Here is a 21,161-nt window from a genome sequence, read left to right as displayed (position 1 = left end):
ATTATATTCTCCCCGGTCACTTCTGTGACATTTTATTAGCAAAAAACAAAAACTCAATCTAAAGGACATATATAAACAAATAAATACTTCATTAGACCTTCGGCCCCAATTGTCAAAATGTCACTGTCACTTCTCCCCATCTTCCTAGCCAGGGTTTGGTGGTTATAGGCTTAGTTTTTATCTTATATAATATCACAGACTAGAGTTAGGAGAATATAATTTGCACTGCTAGAATCCTTGCAAGACAGCAAATAATTTGAGTATAAACATCAAATATTTTGCACAAGAGATAAAATTTTTAGCCCTTTGTAATAAAACTAATTAGAACATGTCAGTTCAGTGACATTTTATAAGAGAAAAACTTAAAGGCATATCACCTCACCTTCCCCCCCCCACCCAATCTTCACATCAGCTGATCACTAGTAAACAGGCCATTTCACATCACATAATTTTAGCTGTGTTGATTTATGAGTGTTTGTTTGAACATAATACTACAAAAAACATTGTTTTGTTTATTCTAGGAGATGGGCTGAGGTGCATTTGGGTAGACTCAGTCTTTTTAGTATTTTGTGTTTCTCTCAAGTACCAAACTAAATTATTCCACTGAAACAACACTTCGATTTAGTGCGAATTCGGTTTAAAGCGACCTCTCTTGGAATGTATCTCATGTTATATCGACGTTCTACTGTATTGTCTGCCAACGAGGAATACAAATGACAGTGAGTGACGTCATGAGGAGAGTCTGTCCTCACCGAAATACTATGAGGAATATATTCCTCTTTGTTAGAAATCCATATAAAATGTAAAGGAATTAAAAAAAATTTCTTTGGTAATATATATGAAATTTTTTATCAACTCCTTAGGCATATATCAACAGATAATGTAAAGTATAAATGGATTGTGGGTAATAAATGACTTGCAAAGTCAAAATGGGACCCTTGACTGCTGTGGAAACCCCAGTTTGATGCAGAGACTATTTTCTAAATTTAATTTAATGAAAACAAAACCCAGAAATGCCTTGTCTGAGGCTGTGAAATTCCAGGGTGGATGTATAAATTTTACACCAAATCAGAGGATGCTAATGTCTGTTTAACATTGTTTTTTAAATTAGTGTTTAATGCTCCTATGTTATGTTATAATATTAAAAGGTTATAGAGTTTTTGTACTGTATGTGCATATTTATATTAAACTAATGGAGCAGTGAAAATGGCATTATTTACCCAAATCTATCGTTTTGCCAAGATATTACCTACATTAATACGTAAAGAAAATGTGAGGAAAAATGACGTCATACAGCTGAGGATTAAACGGCAGCCCTGATTCAAACCCCAAAATGATCCAGCCATTATTCCTTTCACATACCAGGGGTCTTTATCCCTGAAAAGTTAACAAGTCATCATTTCCTCTTCAATACTATTACAGTACTACTGCAACAACTACTACTACAACTCCTACGATTACCACCACTATTATTATTACTACTACTACAGTACAAAAACCAGTTGTCAAAACTGTCACAAAGAACTAAACATAAAACCATTCAGAAAATAAATGATAAATCTACAAATGCAATGAATAAAAAATGTCACAAAATATATTAAGAAATCTACCATAGGAGGAAAAGGTTTGACTGCTACACCCCTCCTAAGTTTGTGATGTGAAGAAGAAAATTCCAACATCTAACTTATTCATCTACAGTTCATGCCAGAGTGATGTACACACCTCTGCATAAAAAGTGAATCTTGGCTTATTAACAGATAACAAAAACAAGTCCCTTTAGAAAGAACAAAAAATATTTATTTCACTGTTTACATATATTGTATGTACCGTACAGAAAATTTGCATTGTAAAGTACAGAAAATCTATTGACAAACAACTTATCCAATAACAGTTGAAAATCATGTTTTCTGCTTCTTGAATCCTGAAAACTCCATACTCTGCAAGGGGTCAGCTTTTTTTATCTGGGGGAAGAAAGGAGTTCTGTATATACTGCATACAAAAATTTTACAAGAACATAACAAAAGGCTGCAAGGCCTTAGTCAATCTGCAATGGCAAGTGACAATGTTCGACAGTTTCTGAAGGGAACTTTCTTAAAAGTTTCAGTAAAGTGAGCCAGTAATTTTGATGAAGTAATACAAAATGTGAGACAGCATCAATCTTTCCCATTAATTTATGATCTAACCTAAAAGTTAATAAGTTTTGACTGTACTATAATTTCATAACAAAAAAAAAAAAAAATATATATATATATATATATATATATATATATATATATATATATATATATATATATATATATATATATATATATATATATATATATATATATATATATATATATATATATATATATATATATATATACTATATATATATATATATATATATATATATATATCTTTCTGACAATATCGAAATTCAAAATAAAAAATACGAAAACCAATTTTTTTGGAGCAATTTTTTCTTTTTCTTTTTTTTCTTTTGGGGGGGGGGGTGTATTAGCCCACCCGGGCACATGTCACTGACCCACATAGGGGCCTGGTGGGTGAAAATTAAATACCGTAGTAATAATGATTATAATAATACAGGTAATAATAATAGTGATAATACAGGAATAATAATAATTATTCATAGTAAGTAAAAATTTTAATAAAAAATACACAAAATTAAAATAAGAATGAGAACAATAATAATAATAATAATAATAATAATAATAATAATAATAATAATAATAATAATAATAATAATAACAACAACAATATTGTAATAATAAAATAATAATAAAGAAATACAAGAATGAAAAAAAAAGATCAAAAGTGAGAAACATGACCTAGACCTATGAATTATTATTTTTATTATTATTATTATATTTTAGCACCCAGGCCCCAATGTGAGTCAGTGACCTGCTGTGCCAGGGTGGGCTGACCCCTGTTTAAAAAAAAAAAAAAAAAAAAAAAAAAAAAAAAATCTGAAATCTAGAAAATTCCAAAAACCGAAATGCATCTGGTCCCAAGGATTTCGGATAAGGGATTGTCAACCTGTATATATATACAGTCAACCCACACTTTAAGCGGTTAATGTAACCCACAGGGTACCGCTGAAAGTGAGAAACGCGTAAAGTGAATAACATAACATGGGATTAAATGAAATAGAGACCAGCTGACCCCCAAACTCCACTTTTTCCAACACAATACCTATGTTCTAGTAAAAATAACATCTTAATTTTATGATGGTACATGCACACAATTAATACTTAAGAGAAATAGAGAAATACAGTCGCCAAGTTAATGTCCATTCAAATAATGGACTCAACTCCCTCCCCCACTTCTCACACTACACTGGCTGGCTCTTCCCTCTCTGAGAAATTTTGGGGGGAAAACCAGGTATAGTAATAAATAAATAACACCTCAAACTAAAGTTAGGATAATATAATTGACATTGCTGGATTCCTTGTAAGACCAGGAATATTTTGAATATAAATGTCATATATTTTGAACAAAAGATAACATATTTACTCAGAGTAAACATTATATCTAAAATTTGTATGTCTAATGCAAAATCTATGATATTTATATTCAAAATGATCATCATATTGTAAGAATTCCAGCAATGTAAATTATATTCTGGCCGGGTAATTTGTATGAATTTTATGAGCTAAAACAATATCTTCAATAATAAAAAAAAAAAATTCTTCACACACTATCTGTCAATCAAAGTACCCTTGTCCCTTCTTCCAGCAGATATTAATGGTCGTCCCCAACCTCCCCCCACCCCCACCAATCCTTTCAAGAGATGTTGGAAAAACTAAATTTTAACATTTTGTATTAAATAATACCTCAGATTAAAGTTAGGATAATATAATTGACATTGCTGGATTCCTTGTAAGACCAGGATTATTTTGAATAAATGTCATATATTTTGCACAAAAGATAACATATTTACTCAAGAGTAAACATTACATCTAAAATTTGTATGTCTAATGCAAAATCTATGATGTTTATATTCAAAATGATCATCAAATTATAAAATTCCAGCAATGTAAATTATATTCTGACCGATGAATTTATGAATTTTATGAGCTAAAACAAATATCTTCAGTTAATAAAAAAAATATATTCTTCACATTGTAACAGATGGTTGTCGGTCCCTCCCTCCCCACCCCCCCACCAACCATCCCACCAGATGTGTGGGAAAACCAGAATATTTACCTTTTAGTAATAAATAATACCTCAAACTAAAGTTAGGATAATACAATTGACATTGTGGATTCCTTGTAAGCCCAGGAATATTTTGAATACAATATATTTTGCACAAAAATAAATATATTTACCAGAATAAACTTTATATCTAAAATTTGTATCTAATGCAAAATCTATGATGTTTATATTCAAATGATCATCATATTGTAAGAATTCCAGCAATGTAAATTATATTCTGGCTGGGTAATTGTATGAATTTTATGAGCTAAAACAGGCAGTCAGGCAGGGTGGCGGGTGGGGTGAATCTAAAAATAGCTCTGAGCCGGACACTCACCGATATATGTGGAAAAAACCGACACTCATCACAGAGGGAAAAACCTGCTAAGTGGAAAGTTCAGCTTCTGCAGGCACCGGTATATAATGGTAAAATCGCTTATGAAACCGCGTGAGGCGGGTAATACTGTGTGTGTGTGTGTGTGTATATATATATATATATATATATATATATATATATATATATATATATATATATATATATATATATATATATATATATATATATATATATATATATATATATATATATATATATATATATATATATATATATATATATATATATATATAGTAAATATGTGTTAACGTCCTAGATACGTTTTCCTAAATACGTTTTGGAAACGTAGCGTTAACCGAAAATAGACGTGTCGATCATCACAAACTTTTGTATACTTGTATTGTGAATACTATATACGTACCTTGCCGCTTTTATATTAAATCACTACTGCCATGTGATACGGGTGATTAATTTTTGCTCTTTTGTTCCAAAATACATGGCGTTTTATCTTAAGAGTATTCACTGTTTTATGGATTCCAGCAACGCCGAGAATCTCGGGGAGAGAGGGAGGCGGGCGTGGGGGAGGTAGTACGTTTGACAGGTGGCACAGGCCCAGGTCTAGCGCGTGTATATTATCAGTTCTTAAGTGACTAAGCTTCTCTCTTATAAAAGAAAGCTAGTGAAATGACCTGGGTGAATATAATTAACATTGCTGGGAGTCTTGTAACATACGTTAATTTGAATATAAACATGCTAAAATTTGCACTAGACAAAACAATTTTAGTACCATAATCCAGAATTAGTACATGTACCTCAACTTTTACTTATAGTCATTTATTTCTATTACCTTTCTTTTAGTATGGTGTGTGCATGTAAATGGATGAAAATAAATAGAAGAAATCTATAATAAATCTACCCAAAATACCAGTTAGAAATATTTTATAGTATACTACAGTACTGGACACTTGCTGTAATTTTATCTCTTGAGCAAAATATATGGCGTTTATATTCAAATTACTGGCTGTCTTTTTGAGATTCCAACAATACAAGTATAATCTCTAACTAGTCTGAATATTATAAGATAAAAACTGTAAGCCTAAAGCCTGGCTGGGGGGACTGGCCATGGCCCAGTGGAGTAAGTGGGGTGGGGGTTGAGAACTGATAAGTTTGAGGTGAAGGAATGCTCTGTGTGTTATTTGTAGTCCTACTAAACTTCTCTCATTTTAAAATGTGATGATATGACCTAGGAAAATATAATTAACTGGCTGAGTTCTTGTAAGATACTGATTTATTTGAATATAAACATGTAATTTCTCACTGAACATAAAAATTTTTAGTTACCGTAATCAAATTAGTACATGTGGACTCCAGCTTTGCACTAATTTTATTTTATGTTTTATTTTAGTATGGTGAATAAATCGTTGAAAATAAATGAAAGAAATTTATAATCTACAAAAATACAGTTGATGCATAAGATGTACTACAGTATTGTACGCTAATGCTTTATTTTTTATATCTTAGACAAAAGAATATATATGAGTTTATATTCAAATTAATCTCTATATTCTTGCAAGGATTTCAACATTATGATTTATATTATAAGTAACTTCAGTCTGAGATATTATATAAAATAAACATAAAGAAATCACCAATCTTTTGTCTGGGAACACAAGGGAAGGTGGGAGAACCTTGGCAGAAGTGAGGTGACAGAATGTCTGAGGCGTTTGTTGTTTATTTATTTATTTGAATAAGATTTGACAGTTGGCTGAAGGCCTGCGTGTTTATCATTGCCCAAGTGACTAAGCTCTTCTCATAATTTTCCACTAGCTTGACCTGGGTGAATATAACTTATTGGAGGATTCTTGTAGATAGTAATTTATTTTAATGATTTTTTTCAATTTAAGTTTTGTCGTTTATTCCTTGAAAGAGGAAGTGGGATCCCTAGTGCTGTCACTTGGTACCCTGTACCCATAACACCAAGTAACTGGCCAGTGTCCTGATATATACAGTCATCCCTTAGTGCCAGCGCCTAATTGGGACCCCGCCGATAACAAAGTACAGAACCTAAGAGGATTTATTCTAATTGGTTCAGGCACCCATTTCACGACCATTTAGACCCACTAAATACATATATAATGTTATAGTAAATATCATAAACACACACATAGGCATGGCTAGGTTTACTATTACAAAAGAGTGATGAAAAGGGGTATACTTGGCACTATAGTCCACAAAACATGTAGCTATACTTTTTTTATTTGGTCCCCGTCATGCAAGTCGTTTTTCTCTCACATCAGGACGCCTGGGGTCCTCGTTTCTCTCTTAATCTTAGAGTGCACTGTGAAACTTTACTATTTTTAGTAATGCCACAGAATTTGAAATTGCAACCCCCATGCAACTTGCAATTATTGAGGCAACTAGATATGTCCTGATTACAGCAGCAAATGTGTTATTGTCAATTTGTGGAGCAGAAAGATTTTATCCTCAATGAATGTGAGTTAACATTACACCTGGAGGCAAGAAATGCTTAGAAAAGCCCTAAATGAAGCATATTTCTTTAACACATAATATCTGACCAGTATGGGGAGGAGTTATTGTGTCTCCGTCAGGGGTTGTGGAGTGGTGGTCCAGCAGGCGTCCAGTTTTTTTTTTTTTTGGGGGGCCACGGGGCGTATATCTCGTGGACGTTGTTGGTCAGGCGTTAACGGCGCGCTGTGTGTGGCAACTGTGTGTATGTGTATGTATGTGTATGTGTATATATATATATATATATATATACACATATACAGTTTTTTTTGGGGGCCACGGACGTATATGCGATCGGACGTTGTTCGGTCAGACGTTAACCGGCGCATGACTGTGTGTGTATGTGTGTATGTATGTATGTGTGTGTGTGTATATATATATATATATATATACACATATACACCTAGACCCCGACTTACGACTACGTGGACTTACGACTGTCGAGACTTACGACCGCCTCAGATATAGATATAAAAAAAAAATTTTTTTTTTTTTTAAAATGACACATGCATTTTCTATACCGAAACGTTTCCAGTTAATGTCTCCATGTATAATTAGAAAATTATGGGGCTCATGTGCATTCAGCTGACTACATTAAAGGTTAAGTGCTCAGTCACACTGTATCCATTCCTTATTATTTATTACTTTCACTGTACTGTATCCATTCATCATTATTCATTACTTTTACTGTACTGTATTTCATTGTAGATTTTTATTAAATTTTTTTTTTTTTTTTTTTTATCTATGTCGGACTTACTACCAATGTCGGACTTATGACCTGGATTTGGGTCCCTAACCGCTGTAGTATATATATATATATATATATATATATATATATATTATATATATATATATATATATATATATATATATATATATATATATATATATATATATATATATATATATATATATATATATATATATATATATATATATATATATATATATATATATATATATATATAATATATATATATATATATATATATATATATATATATATATATATATATTAGTTAATCTTCACTTTACGCTTAATGTAACCTGGAGGGTAACGCTGTTGAGAAACGCTGTGAAAGTGAATAACATAACATATGGGATTAATTGAAATGGAGTCCAGGCCGATCCCAAACTCCACTTTTTGAAGGCACATACCTATGTTGTAGTAAAAATAACATCTTAATTTTATGATGGTACATGCACACCATTAATACTTACGAGAAATAGAGAAATACAGTCGCCAAGTTAATGTCCATTCAAATAATGGACACGACTCCCTCCCCCTCTCACACTACACTGCTGGTTCTTCCCTCTCTGAGAAATTTTGGGGGGAAAACCAGGTACAGTGAGTTCTGCTATAACGCGTGTTTTGATAACGCGAATTTGCTCTAACGCGATTTATGAATTAGGAACGATATTTGTATAACGCGAACGCTTGTTTGCTATAACGCGATTTTTGCTTACTATTTCTCCAATTTTGTGGTACAGTGGGGTATGCTATAACGAATCTAATTGGTTCTAGAACCTTGTTTGTTATAGCATTCGTTCGTTATAGGATTAATCCGTTCCAGGCCCCCAAATACAACCGCTTAACACTGAAAAATATAATATAAAATTGTAAAAATTGTAAAAAAGTGCATAAATATGCATCTAAACCCCTGAAATAAAGAATATCATCAATATTTGTAATAAAAAAACAATAAATTAGAAAAAAAAAAAATTAAATAATGTTCGTTGTAGGAGTTTCGTTCGTTATAGCATACCCCACTGTATTAACTGTGAATATAGTAAAGAATATCAACGAGAAGCGTTCTGGTGATAGAATTCCCGGTGATGATCGTAAAAGAAAGGATATAACACTTGAAGAGAAGCTCGATTTTATCAACCTCAAAATCACCCTTCTCCCCCATCAAGTAAAGTGTTACATTTACTGTATGATTTCATTATTAGATATGAATGTAACATTTATTTAGACTGTGCTATCCTTTGTATTAGGCTACCTACTAAATTTTTTCGATTTCGAGTAATCTGCACCTAACCCTATTTTCTCCATAAGCCCTGTTATTTCTATTACGCGATTTTCTATAACACGATATTTTACATGAACACAATTATCGCGTTATAGGAGAACTACCTGTATAGTAATAAATAATACCTCAAACTAAAGTTAGGATAATATAATTGACATTGCTGGATTCCTTGTAAGACCAGGAATATTTTGAATATAAATGTCATATATTTTTCACAAAAGATAACATACCTACTCAGATTAAGCATTTTATCTAAAAATTTTATGTCTAATGCAAAATATATGATGTTTATATTCAAAATGATCACCAAATTGTAAGAATTCCAGCAATGTAAATTATATTCTGGCCGGGTAATTTGTATGAATTTTATGAGCTAAAATAAAAATCTTCAGTTAATAAAAAAATATATATTCTTCACACGGTAACAGATGGTCGGTCGCCGGTCCCTCCCTCCCTCCCCCTCACCCCCCACCAACGTCCCTACTAGATAAATGTGTGGGAATACCAGACTGTTTACCTTTTTAGTAATAAATAATAAATCAGACTAAAGTTAGGATAATATAATTGACATTGCTGGATTCCTTGTAAGACTAGGAATATTTTGAATATAAATGTCATATATTTTGCACAAAAGATAACATATTTACTCAAGAGTAAACATTATATCTAAAATTTGTATGTCTAATGCAAAATCTATGATGTTTATATTCAAAATGATCATCAAATTGTAAGAATTCCAGCAATGTAAATTATATTCTGGCCGGATAATTTGTATGAATTTTATGAGCTAAATTAAAAAAATTATACTTCACCGTGTAAAGGGGTACACCCACCGCGGAATGTGAGCATCCTGGGTTCTGGCAGGGCACCGCGTAAACGTGGAAACGCGGAATGTGGGACCGCGTGAAGTGAGGGTTGACTGTATATATATATATATATATATATATATATATATATATATATATATATATATATATATATATATATATATATATATATATATATATATATATATATATATATATATATATATATATATTAAATAATAATAATAACTAATAATAATAACTAATAATAATAACTAATAACAATAATAATAACAATAATAATAACAATAATAATAACAATAATAATAATAATAATAATAATAATAATAATAATAATAATAATAATAATAATAACAACAAAATACAATAATAATAATAATAATGTTTACCTTATATTTCAGCTGAGTTTTGGTGGCACGCTTTTTTTGGTTCTTGTCTAACTTAACTTTCGGGGCATTTTTGTTGCCCTTGATCTTTTTGGATATCCTGGAGACTCTGCGTAGGTTATCAGGAATGTTGTATTCCGGTACATGCTTCAGATGAGTCTAAAGGACAAGATACACTACTTGAAAAACAGAGTTATTAATGCATACTACTTGGTTGTAGCACAACAGATCACACAAAGAATAGGTTAGTTTAGCATTAGGCTGGTTAATCTTTCAGTGACATAAGCTGCTGTCTAATTTTCAGGGGATTCTTTATAACATTCTAAATCTCTTTACATTAAAATCCTTCTACCTCCAAAAAAAGTCTCAGCTAACATTAAGACATGTCTTAACACACACATAATGCTCGTCTATCAAATTCCATATCCTCTAAGGCAGTGGTTCCCAAACTTTTTCTGATCATTACCCACTTTTCATATATGATCCTTATCCATGGCCCCCCTCTCCCAATCCATATCTCTGGCTGGCTCAGCTGCTGACTGGCTGTTCTAGTGTGGTGGGGCTTGGGATTTTTATGTGTACATAGCCTCAGCTTATGGCCCCCTAAATTTTGCTGTATGGTCCCCCAGGGGGCCATGGCCCCCAGTTTGGGAACCACTGCTCTAAGGCATTAGTCATAAATCAGTGATAAGAGAAGCAAAAATCCATTGTTTCTTTTAAGTCAACATAACCTCAGTTGCTAAATTTTGAATTGTACAAATTAACCTGTTTCAGATAGTATGTGAACCAGTGTGACAAAAAAATACATGTACTGTACAGTGCTATCTTAGTTACCATGGGTGTGAGTCCATGTTTGGATTTGTCGTGTCTCAGAACTTGAAGATCTCTGGGATTGTCCTCAAAGAAACTTTTTAGTTTTGTGGAATTGAGTAGCTCCTGCTGAAGTTCCTTTTTCCTGGTTTCTCTGATAGCAATCGAAGTACAGCGCTTCCAAGCATCAAGAGCTCGATACCTGATGCAGACCAAAATCATAATCATTTCAAGAGATCTATAATACTGTACTGTACTGTATTGATCCAACATGAGAATAAGAGGAATGTAGGATATAAAATATATACTGTATAACATTGATAAAAATTTTAAAGATTAAAGCAATATGGTTGAAGTATGGACATGAAGTCAGTGAAAAAAAAAAGGTTTTATATCAATTTATACTCATCTTGAAAAAATAAACACCATAAAACCACTCAAGCCCAGTACCCTCAAGACCTATAGCTAATTCACGATGTCTTCTGGCACTTAAATCAAGTGTTACCACCAAGCACAATTGTGCGCGCCAGCAACATGTGTAAGTGAAGATACAGGCAGAATAGAAAGGGTAAGAGGGAGTGAGGAAGAAGTGAAAAGACTGTTTACAACTAAGGATAGCTGACTAAACTAACTGAAGGCTCACTACCGCAGACTACCGCCTCCTCCTGTAGGACATCGTATTTGTTCTTGTTAGTCTAATCCTGGACCCGTAAAACGTGAGTGTGATGGTGAACTGTTGAATACTCTGAGAACATTAAACGACTTTAATAATTGTAGTTATGTACTGTACATTGATCATATTGTTCAAACTGTGTGTCCTGATGTATCAGCAGCTGTTACATGTGAGATGTATTCAACAGGTTTTGAGAGAATTATAATCATCGCATGAACTTAGAGGGTCTTATTGTCCTGCACAGCCACAATCGCTCCTATGAGCGATTACATCAAGAATTATCAAGATTCACTGTACTGAACATAATTATTTAACAATATGAAATAAAGAACAAGAACAATTTTTTTCTTTATCCATCAAATTATCTTCCTCAATTCTGCCTCCAAAGTAACACTGTAGGGATGCTGGTAAAGTTTACACTTGGAAGAGGTTATAGGCAGGTTATCTAGGGTGGTTGAGGCAGATGCCTCAGGGTACTCAAGGGTGGAAGATGGTTGGGAAACTTAGCTTGTTTCATAAGCACTGTACCCTTGTTAATTTGGATTTCGGCTTGAATTCAGAATGAATCTGAAATAACCGAGCAGTTCCAAAAAGTCAATTATTATTATAGAAATATATTATGAAATAGATCAATAGATTAAGGGGCGTGTCCAGATGAAAATTGGAAAATTAAGAAAATATTCAAAAAAATCCCTGAGGAATGCTGTTGCCTATGGCTATATTCTGACGTATTTTTATTGCATAATTCGTAATATTTATGTACCTATGCATAATTTTTCTACCCCCCCCCCCGTCGAAAAGTATTTCTAATAATATTTTGGTGTAAAGTAATACCAATCACTTGGTAAAAATCAGTATCTGGCACATTTCTCAGCAAGCTAACCACAGGAGACCATCGTCATGAGCCAGCAACCCATCAAACATGTGAGAGTGAGGTACGATCTTGAGTAACTCTCACGCCACCTTTATTGGCCCATATCTCAGAACGAGTTTTTCTAACCTTCAAATCCCTAAGGCTCTGCCATTTATGGGCTGATTCTAATAAAAAAAAAACTAAGCAGTAGAATAACGTACTGTGTATGATGTAACATATCAATTTTCTTTATATTTGGCTTGGTTTATTATTTGCTGAGTTATCTTTATAAATATTTGGAGGAAAAAATGGGATGTTAGGAAAAATAATAATTCATGCACCCAATACAAAAGTGATAATCAGAAATGTCTGTTACATTCAAAGAGTAAATTACCTATATTACAAATGAATTTCAACATAATTTAGCGAGAAGTTATGGAGAAGTAGGATTTTGAAAATTGATAAGAATATAAGAGAAAAATCAGATACTGTACAGTATTAGGGACTAGGCAGAACCAATTCAGGGGTACTGTATAGCAACAACAAGTGATCAAGGGGAACCTTCATGCCCAGTGAAAGTTTGAACGCTCGTGCTTGGCTAGCGTACAGCGAATGAGGGTGCGCCAAGTCCGTAGACTTGCATCATTTTCTATCGTAAATAAAATTGTTAATTAATGCCTTCCTAAAGAAACCATCGACATGGGACCAGGTTTTTTCCACTCTACGAATTTTTTATGATTTTTCCACCAAGTTTGATGAAAAACGATTGTGCCGTTTCGGCTGCCCAGAACAGACAGACAGACAGACAGACAGACAGACACACGCCTAGTCCTATAGTATATTAGATGTATCTGGTGTCCATAACTACTGACAGGAAATAAATATTGATTGATCAATTATTAACGAATTTTGTGCTTTAGCCGGACGCTCCCCTAAGATGAAAAAGATATAGGATTAGAATATTAATTATACAGTATTACCCCGCCTAACTCGGTTTCACTTAACGCGTTTTATCATATACGCGGTGCCTCGCCAGAGCTGAACTTTCACTTAACACGGATTTTTTCCACATATACGCGGTGAGTGTCCGGCTCCAGACGCTATTTTTAGATTTGCCCCACCCGCCACCCTGCCTGACTGCCTGTTTTAGCTCATAAAATTCATACAAATTACCCGGCCAGAATATAATTTACATTACTGGAATTCTTATAATTTGGTGATCATTTTGAATATAAACATCATATATTTTGCATTAGACATACAAATTTTAGATAAAATGTTTACTCTTGAGTAAATATGTTATCTTTTGTGCAAAATATATGACATTTATATTCAAAATATTCCTGGTCTTACAAGGAATCCAGCAATGTCATTATATTATCCTAACTTTAGTTTGAGGTATTATTTATTACAAAAAAGTTAAGTATTCTGGTTTTCCCACACATCTCCTTGGGACGGTTGGTGGGGGGTGGGGGGGGAGGGAGGGACCGACCGACCATCTGTTACCCTGTGAAGAATATATTTTTTTTTTTATTAACTGAAGATATTTGTTTTAGCTCATAAAATTCATACAAATTACCCGGTCAGAATATAATTTACATTGCTGGAATTTTTATAATTTGATGATCATTTTGAATATAAACATCATATATTTTGCATTAGACATACAAATTTTAGATAAAATGTTCACTCGAGTAAATATGTTATCTTTTGTGCAAAATATATGACATTTATATTCAAAATATTCCTGGTCTTACAAGGAATCCAGCAATGTCAATTATATTATCCTAACTTAAATCTGAGGTATTATTTTATACAAAATGTTAAAATTTATTTTTTTCACCTACTCTTTCTCTTGAAGGGACGATTGGTGGCGGGTGGGGGGGAGGGTTGGGACTGACCGCGCGGTTGGAAGAGGGGGGTGGCAAGGTGGGGTACTTTGATTGACAGATAGTGTCGTGAAGAATATTTTTTTTTTTATTAACTGAAGATATTTGTTTTAGCTCATAAAATTCATACAAATTACCCGGTCAGAATATAATTTACATTGCTGGAATTCTTATAATTTGGTGATCATTTTGAATATAAACATCATATATTTTGCATTAGACATACAAATTTTAGATAAAATGTTCACTCTTGAGTAAATATGTTATCTTTTGTGCAAAATATATGACATTATATTCAAAATATTCCTGGTCTTACAAGGAATCCAGCAATGTCAATTGTATTATCCTAACTTTAGTTTGAGGTATTATTTATTAAAATTTAGTGGTTTTCCCCCAAAAATTTCTCAGAGAGGGAAGAGCCAGCAGTGTAGTGTGAGAGGGGGAGGGAGTTGAGTCCATTATTTGAATGGACATTAACTTGGCGACTGTATTTCTCTATTTCTCTTAAGTATTAATTGTGTGCATGTACCATCATAAAATTAAGATGTTATTTTTACTACAACATAGTTATGTGTCTTCAAAAAGTGGAGTTTGGGGGTCGGGCTGGTTTCTATTGGAATTAATCCCATATGTTCTGTTGTTCACTTAACGCGGATTTCACTTAACACGGGACCCTCTGGGTTCTATTGACCGCGTTAAGTGGGGTACAACTGTACAGTACAGTTGTACCCTACTTTACGCGGTTTCACTTAACGCGATTTCTCATATACGCGGTGCCTCGCCAGAACCGAACTTTCACTTAAAGCGGTTCATCTACCCATATACGTGCAGAGTGTCCGGCTCGAGACGCTATTTTTAGATTCGCCACACCCGCCACCCGCTCCCGCCTGCCTCGCCTCTCCCTCCTCCTCCTCCCTCCCTCCCCTCTGCCTCCATCCCCGTATGCCGACCCATCTCTTCTACTAACGTAAGTGTTACACCTAACTTTTATTTTTCCTAACCTAACCTTTATTTTTCCTAACTTAACCTTTATTTTTCCTAACCTAACCTCTTCTATATTACTTGTTTGTTCATACCATCATAAAGTTAAGATAAAATTTTTACTACAACATAGTTGTGTGTCGTCAAAAAGTGGAGTTTGGGGGTCGGGCCAGTCTCTATTGGAATTAGTCCCATATGTTCTGTTGTTCACTTAACGCGGTACCCTGTGGGTTCAACTGACCGCGTAAAGCGGGGTACAACTGTATTAAGATACAGTATGTACTGTACAAAACTACGCTTGGGTGCGTAGCTCGGGAGAGGAGGTGGCTGGTGATGGAGGAGGAGGGAAAGAACAACTCACCTCCCGCACTCTTTTTAGAATACCCGTAGTATGCAATTTCACCATAATTCCCATATTACTGTATTTAGGTTCATTTGATGCTGGGGTGATAAAATATTAATGAAAAATAATAATTTTCCCTCCAAAATCCCACATTCAATCCCAGATGAATTATTGTACTGTAGTACAGTATAGTCTGTATTTACGCGGTCAATTGAATCCGTGGAGGCCCGCGTAAAACAAGAAACGCGTAAATGAAATAATTAATTGAAATAGAGACTGGGCCGACCCCCAAACTCCACTTTTTCCGACACAATACGTACATTGTAGTAAAAATAACATCTTAATTTTATGATGGTATGCACACACAATTAATAATTAAGAGAAATATCAATAATATTAGGTTTTTTAACACTTACGCTAGTAGAAAAGCTGGGTCGGCACACATGGATGGCGGCTGGTTCCGAGGCAGAGGGCAGATTAGTTGCCCTCCAGTGAATCACTTTCACTACTCGCAGAGGTTTGCAGGATCTCCCTGACAAACCCCTCAAAGTCCATATTCTCACTGTCACTATCACTGACTTGGGCTGGCTGTGGTTGTGGTGGGTTGCGGGCGAGGAAGTCCTCAATACTACGTTGACGACTAGCATTGATGTTGTCGAGATAGATCTGGATATACGGCTCCATAATTTTCGTTAGGTGGTTATTAGACGTTTCATACCGATGCTTGTCTGGGTCGTTGTCAAGGATGAGCTTAATTTTCTCCCCCAACTCGATGATTTCCTTCACATTATCATGGAATGGGCCAGGTAATTCAATGTTTTTCTCTGGTGGTGGGGGTCCCACGGAAGCCATTGTGAGTTGTGAGGGGAATAGCAGGCACAAGAGAGAACTGTATACTCGGACTGAGAACAATGAGACAGGCCCTGCTAGGTCAGCAACTTCTAACCTCTGGTGGCAGGGCACGTCATGTTACATTAGACCAATCACAGCTAGCGGCAGAGGGAGGTAAGGATGCGTGGCCCAATCACAGTCCGATACGTCATATGACGTCAGCGATAATGTAAGAGCGGCCTAATGCGCACCACTCACCGCGCCGCTTCCTGCGTATGATCAAGAATGGACCGCGTGGGTAAAAAATGGCGCAGCGGTCTGGACGTCTCCAGCCGCTCGCCGCGTAAATTACCAAATTTACCGCGTAATTAAAGCATTTTCATTCTGGCAAGTCACCGCGTAAATGACCAAACGCGTAAACAAAAACCGCGTAAATGTAGACTATACTGTACAGTAAAGCCTAGAATAATGACGTTAATGTGTCCTCCAATATTGCAGTGTAAGGTGAATAGTCTTATCGCGAATCATTAATTACCATTCAAATAAAGCAATAATAATGAGATGCGTTCCCAAGTGTGACCTTTTCATATCTTTTGTGTGGCTTTTTACCCTCTTTTCCCCCCAAAACAATACAATTAATGAAAATTGCAAACGATATTCTTTAAATAATGTTTCTGAATGCACCTTATACAATATAAATGAATAATAATATGGTCACACAAGAGGAGACGGGACGCCATTGTTTTCGTTTGTGTTTACAGCCATGAGTCCAGGAAAATAGTTCTACACGAGAAAATGAAGAAAATAAGACCCTGGTTGTAGCTGTAGTGAACTTAATTTTAAAAAAAATTAATACCTGTATGTATGCTTTAAGTAATGTTATTTAATGTTAATAAATGGAACACTGGAAGTAGCTATCCACTAATGGTAAAGAAATAAGGTGAGACGATTGGGAACACCAACGTATGAACAGTAAGTGCGTACATGTGAAAACATATCGTCATTTATCTACTGTACATATGAATATGAAAGCAACACTTATTTACTGTTCATATATGTTTTAAATAATATTTACGAATGTAAAACAAAAATTATACTCACCAATGGTGGTAAAATCTAAAACATAAGGACAGCCAATGAATATAGTGCGAGTTTTACTCAGATGACAAAGTCATCAGGTTCAACTCCGGCTGAAACTGTAGCTTTTCATAAAGCTGTTGCTGAAACTGTTACTGAACCTGAAGTTGTTGTTGAAGCTGCTTATGATGCTGAATTTGATGGTGTAGCTGAAGTCGACGGTTTAGGCCTTCGAATAATAAAGCTGTCGAAAGAACCTTGCACAGCTGCTTTCTTTTCTCATTATACATCCTTATGTAGAGGTCATTTGCATTTATTTAAATTTTAATGCTTTGTTCTGCTAATGGATCCACTTCTGAAAATATGTTCATTGCTTGCTCCATATAATATCCACAGACCTCTCACCTTTTACATAACGTTTTAACACATCTAGTTTCTCGGCTAAGCTTATACACTTTCTATTAGCTTTTGAACCAACACTACCAACACTTGTGCATGTTGAATAGGGATGCAAAAATGCTATAAGAAACCTGAGAAAGTTTTTTTCCTGTTCCTGTTCCAGATGCGTGAAAACATACAGCCCACCAAGCTCCGACTATTGTTTACCACTCATTAGCCAGGCAGCTTCTTTGCACAAGGTGCTCTTCATTTTTTTTTACAGTAATTTTTTTTATAATACATATCGGGATTTAGTTATTATTTATATGAAAATGTAATTTTATTTTATTTTTACTATATTTTGGTCGTAAATACGAATGAAATAAGGACGTAAATTGAATTGGGTCCTCAATTAACTAGGGTTTTAAATATGAAAAGCTGTTGGTTGAACTGTTGTTATCGGAGGCTTTACTGTATATGAGGCGCCAAGTGCAACAAGGTGCCAAACGCCAAAAATCACAATTGAGAAGAACGCCCTTAAAGTTGGAAAAATTCAATATGATGCAACTTTTGAACCAATGAAGATATTGAGTTCATTCAAGTGGCAGTGTGTAGAGCTCTTAAAGCTGGTCTCACAGATACGAAGTCATATCAATTAAAAAGATTTTTATAGTAAAAATTTTATTGTTTTTGATGGGTAGTGTTTGCAGTTTCATTAATATGCATTATTGCAGTATAATTTTCATTACCAGGAAGCAATACTATTAAGATCACACCAGAAAGTCAACGTTATTGTACTGTTTGCATAAAAGCAAACAATACTAGGTACAGGGTACTACCAAAACTTCGACAGGGGGCCAAGCACCAAAAAGTATCATAAAAAATGAGGGTACTTAAGTCTTAGTTATTATTAGAAAAATTACAGTAAACAATGACTTACATTACCAAGATTACCACCCACCCTCGCTCCCAGCCACTGCCTCCTCCCTTTCTTTCCCCCCTTTGGTGTAATAAGACTTGTCACTTGGTCAGGTCAGAACATGACACACCACACCACGTGCCACCAGCCCTCACTCCCACCCTCCTCGTCCTCCCTTCTCTCTGTTTTGTTTATATTTCTCTCAATGCCCCTCACTCCATCCTTTCTGCCAGTTGGGGAAAAAAAAAAGGTTCAGGTGTTATTATATAGCATTCCTATGAAATTTTTGTAGAAACAAGGACTCCCATTACCTAATAAACTGGAAAATAATGAGTCGCCATGAGCAAGAGAGGCTACAATTGGGGGGCCGCGGGCTCTTGTCCCCTTCTGTCCCTCAGTCCGCCTCAATGCACAGATCACGTACTGTAGAGGCACTTTTACCTACCTTTACCAATATGGCTCTCAGCCTTACAAATACAGGTACTCCTCGACTTACGACCACCCGGACATACGACCGCTGCAGTCATATAAAATATTTTTCAAATTACGTATTTTCGAGTCCCGACGTTAGTGATCGAGCTGTGTACTGACAAAATTTTTGTTTGTAATTCCCTTTAAAATGATTAGCAAGTGTAAAAGTAAGAGTTCTTGTGGTGCTGAAAAGAAAAAGAGACACTAATTTTAGATTTTCTATGTATCATTTTCGCATTTTCGACTTACGACCTGGTCGTCGGTCCCTAACCTCGTCGTAAGTTGAGAACTGACTGTATTGTGCTACTGGGACAGTTTGTGTTTTTGCAGATAGAGGAAAGGTTTGGGAGTACAGATAATACTATACTTTAATTGGGGGGGGGTGGGGGGTGGCACTCGGTGTTTTGTTGCACTCAATGCCTCATATTCCCAGTCTCGTTTACAGAGCAGTAGCAGCTGATCGCTCCCGCTCTCCCTGCCAGCAATAACCATCTCCCAAGCACTGTTGTTTCACTGCTCAAGAGAGTTGGAGCCTACCACAGGATCAGTCTAGAGCATTTAGTAAATAATATTGTACCGTATTTATCAAAACTTAATAAATATTATTGTAGTGTACAGTATATTCTCAATTTAACAAATTAATCCGAGCCACCCCTTTCCGTTAAATCGAAATTTTCGCTAAGTCGAATTCCCGTTATTTTCGCTCGATTTAGCAAACTAGTTCGTTAAATCGAGCATGATTCCATTAAATTCTGCGCCAAATGCGCCACTTGGCCCATGGGGTTTGTTTACTTCCGCTCAGTCTGTGTCCTGCCGCCATCATGCCGAAAGTCTCTCGGAAGTTTCAGAAAGGTAGTGGTGTGGGGGAAAAAGTAAAAAAAGTGCAGCTATCAATTGGAAAAAAAAGTTTGGAAATTATAAAAAAAATTTAGAACTAACACTGAACTCCCTAGTTTAAGGCAAGCCATGAATAATGTTTTTAAGGTGTCTATGTACATATCATGTGTCTGAGGTGTCTTCATAGGTGTGAGTGTATTAACGGAAAAAATTTCTTCCACTAAACCGAGAGTTCGTCATATCGGATTCCGTTAAATCAAGAGTACGGTATACTGTACTACATAATGTGTCTCAATATGCCCTGGTTTATTCACTGATCAGCTGTCTAAGTGCAAAAGGAGCTAAATCAAGCCATCATGTATCAATTAATTTTAAAATAGAAAATGGATATTAAAATGTTAAGACAATGGTTTAGTAGTGTTGTTAATGTGTGTGCTGTTTAAGTGCCTTGTCACATCAACTCGGCTCTCATCTCGTCACCTCACCCCTTGTCTAGTCAGCTCACCGTACAGTGTTACATTTATTTATTATTTTATTATTTACTTTAATATTACTGTATGTACAGCGTGCCCTTAAAATTTGCTGAGGTTAATTTCTCAAAATGGCCGCAAATAGCCAAATCCGCGAATATCATTTGTAGACCGGGGAGGGGGTTACTCGTGTGCAAAAATTGTACATTCCTTTTCTGTGCTTGTCCTTAGGACAATTATTTCTTTTGCCTGTATTGCATACATGTGTCTGTGTGTGTATCCGCACAGACACACTTCTATTATTACTACTACTACTACTTTGC

At 34.9% G+C, this 21,161-nt stretch overlaps 1 protein-coding gene across 1 annotated transcript in view; it reads right to left on the bottom strand.

The window, feature by feature from the left end:
• Nucleotides 1–830: 830 nt before the first annotated feature.
• Nucleotides 831–21,161, bottom strand: part of LOC121872045 (probable ATP-dependent RNA helicase DDX56) — a 56,728-nt gene continuing 36,397 nt past the window's right edge. The window contains exons 9-11 of the mRNA XM_042374710.1: nt 11,141–11,318; nt 10,310–10,465; nt 831–1,961 (exon numbers count right to left, since the gene is read on the bottom strand). Of these exons, the coding sequence (XP_042230644.1) occupies nt 1,899–1,961; nt 10,310–10,465; nt 11,141–11,318 (397 nt within the window). The 3' untranslated portion in view covers nt 831–1,898. The remainder of the gene's footprint in view (nt 1,962–10,309; nt 10,466–11,140; nt 11,319–21,161) is intronic.

Source organism: Homarus americanus, unplaced genomic scaffold (assembly GCF_018991925.1).
Source record: "Homarus americanus isolate GMGI-L3 unplaced genomic scaffold, GMGI_Hamer_2.0 scaffold51476, whole genome shotgun sequence".
In the NCBI taxonomy this organism is placed as follows: Eukaryota; Metazoa; Arthropoda; class Malacostraca; order Decapoda; family Nephropidae; genus Homarus; species Homarus americanus.
The sequence above is the reverse complement of the archived record's forward strand: the minus strand, read 5'-3'. Positions and strand labels throughout refer to the sequence as shown.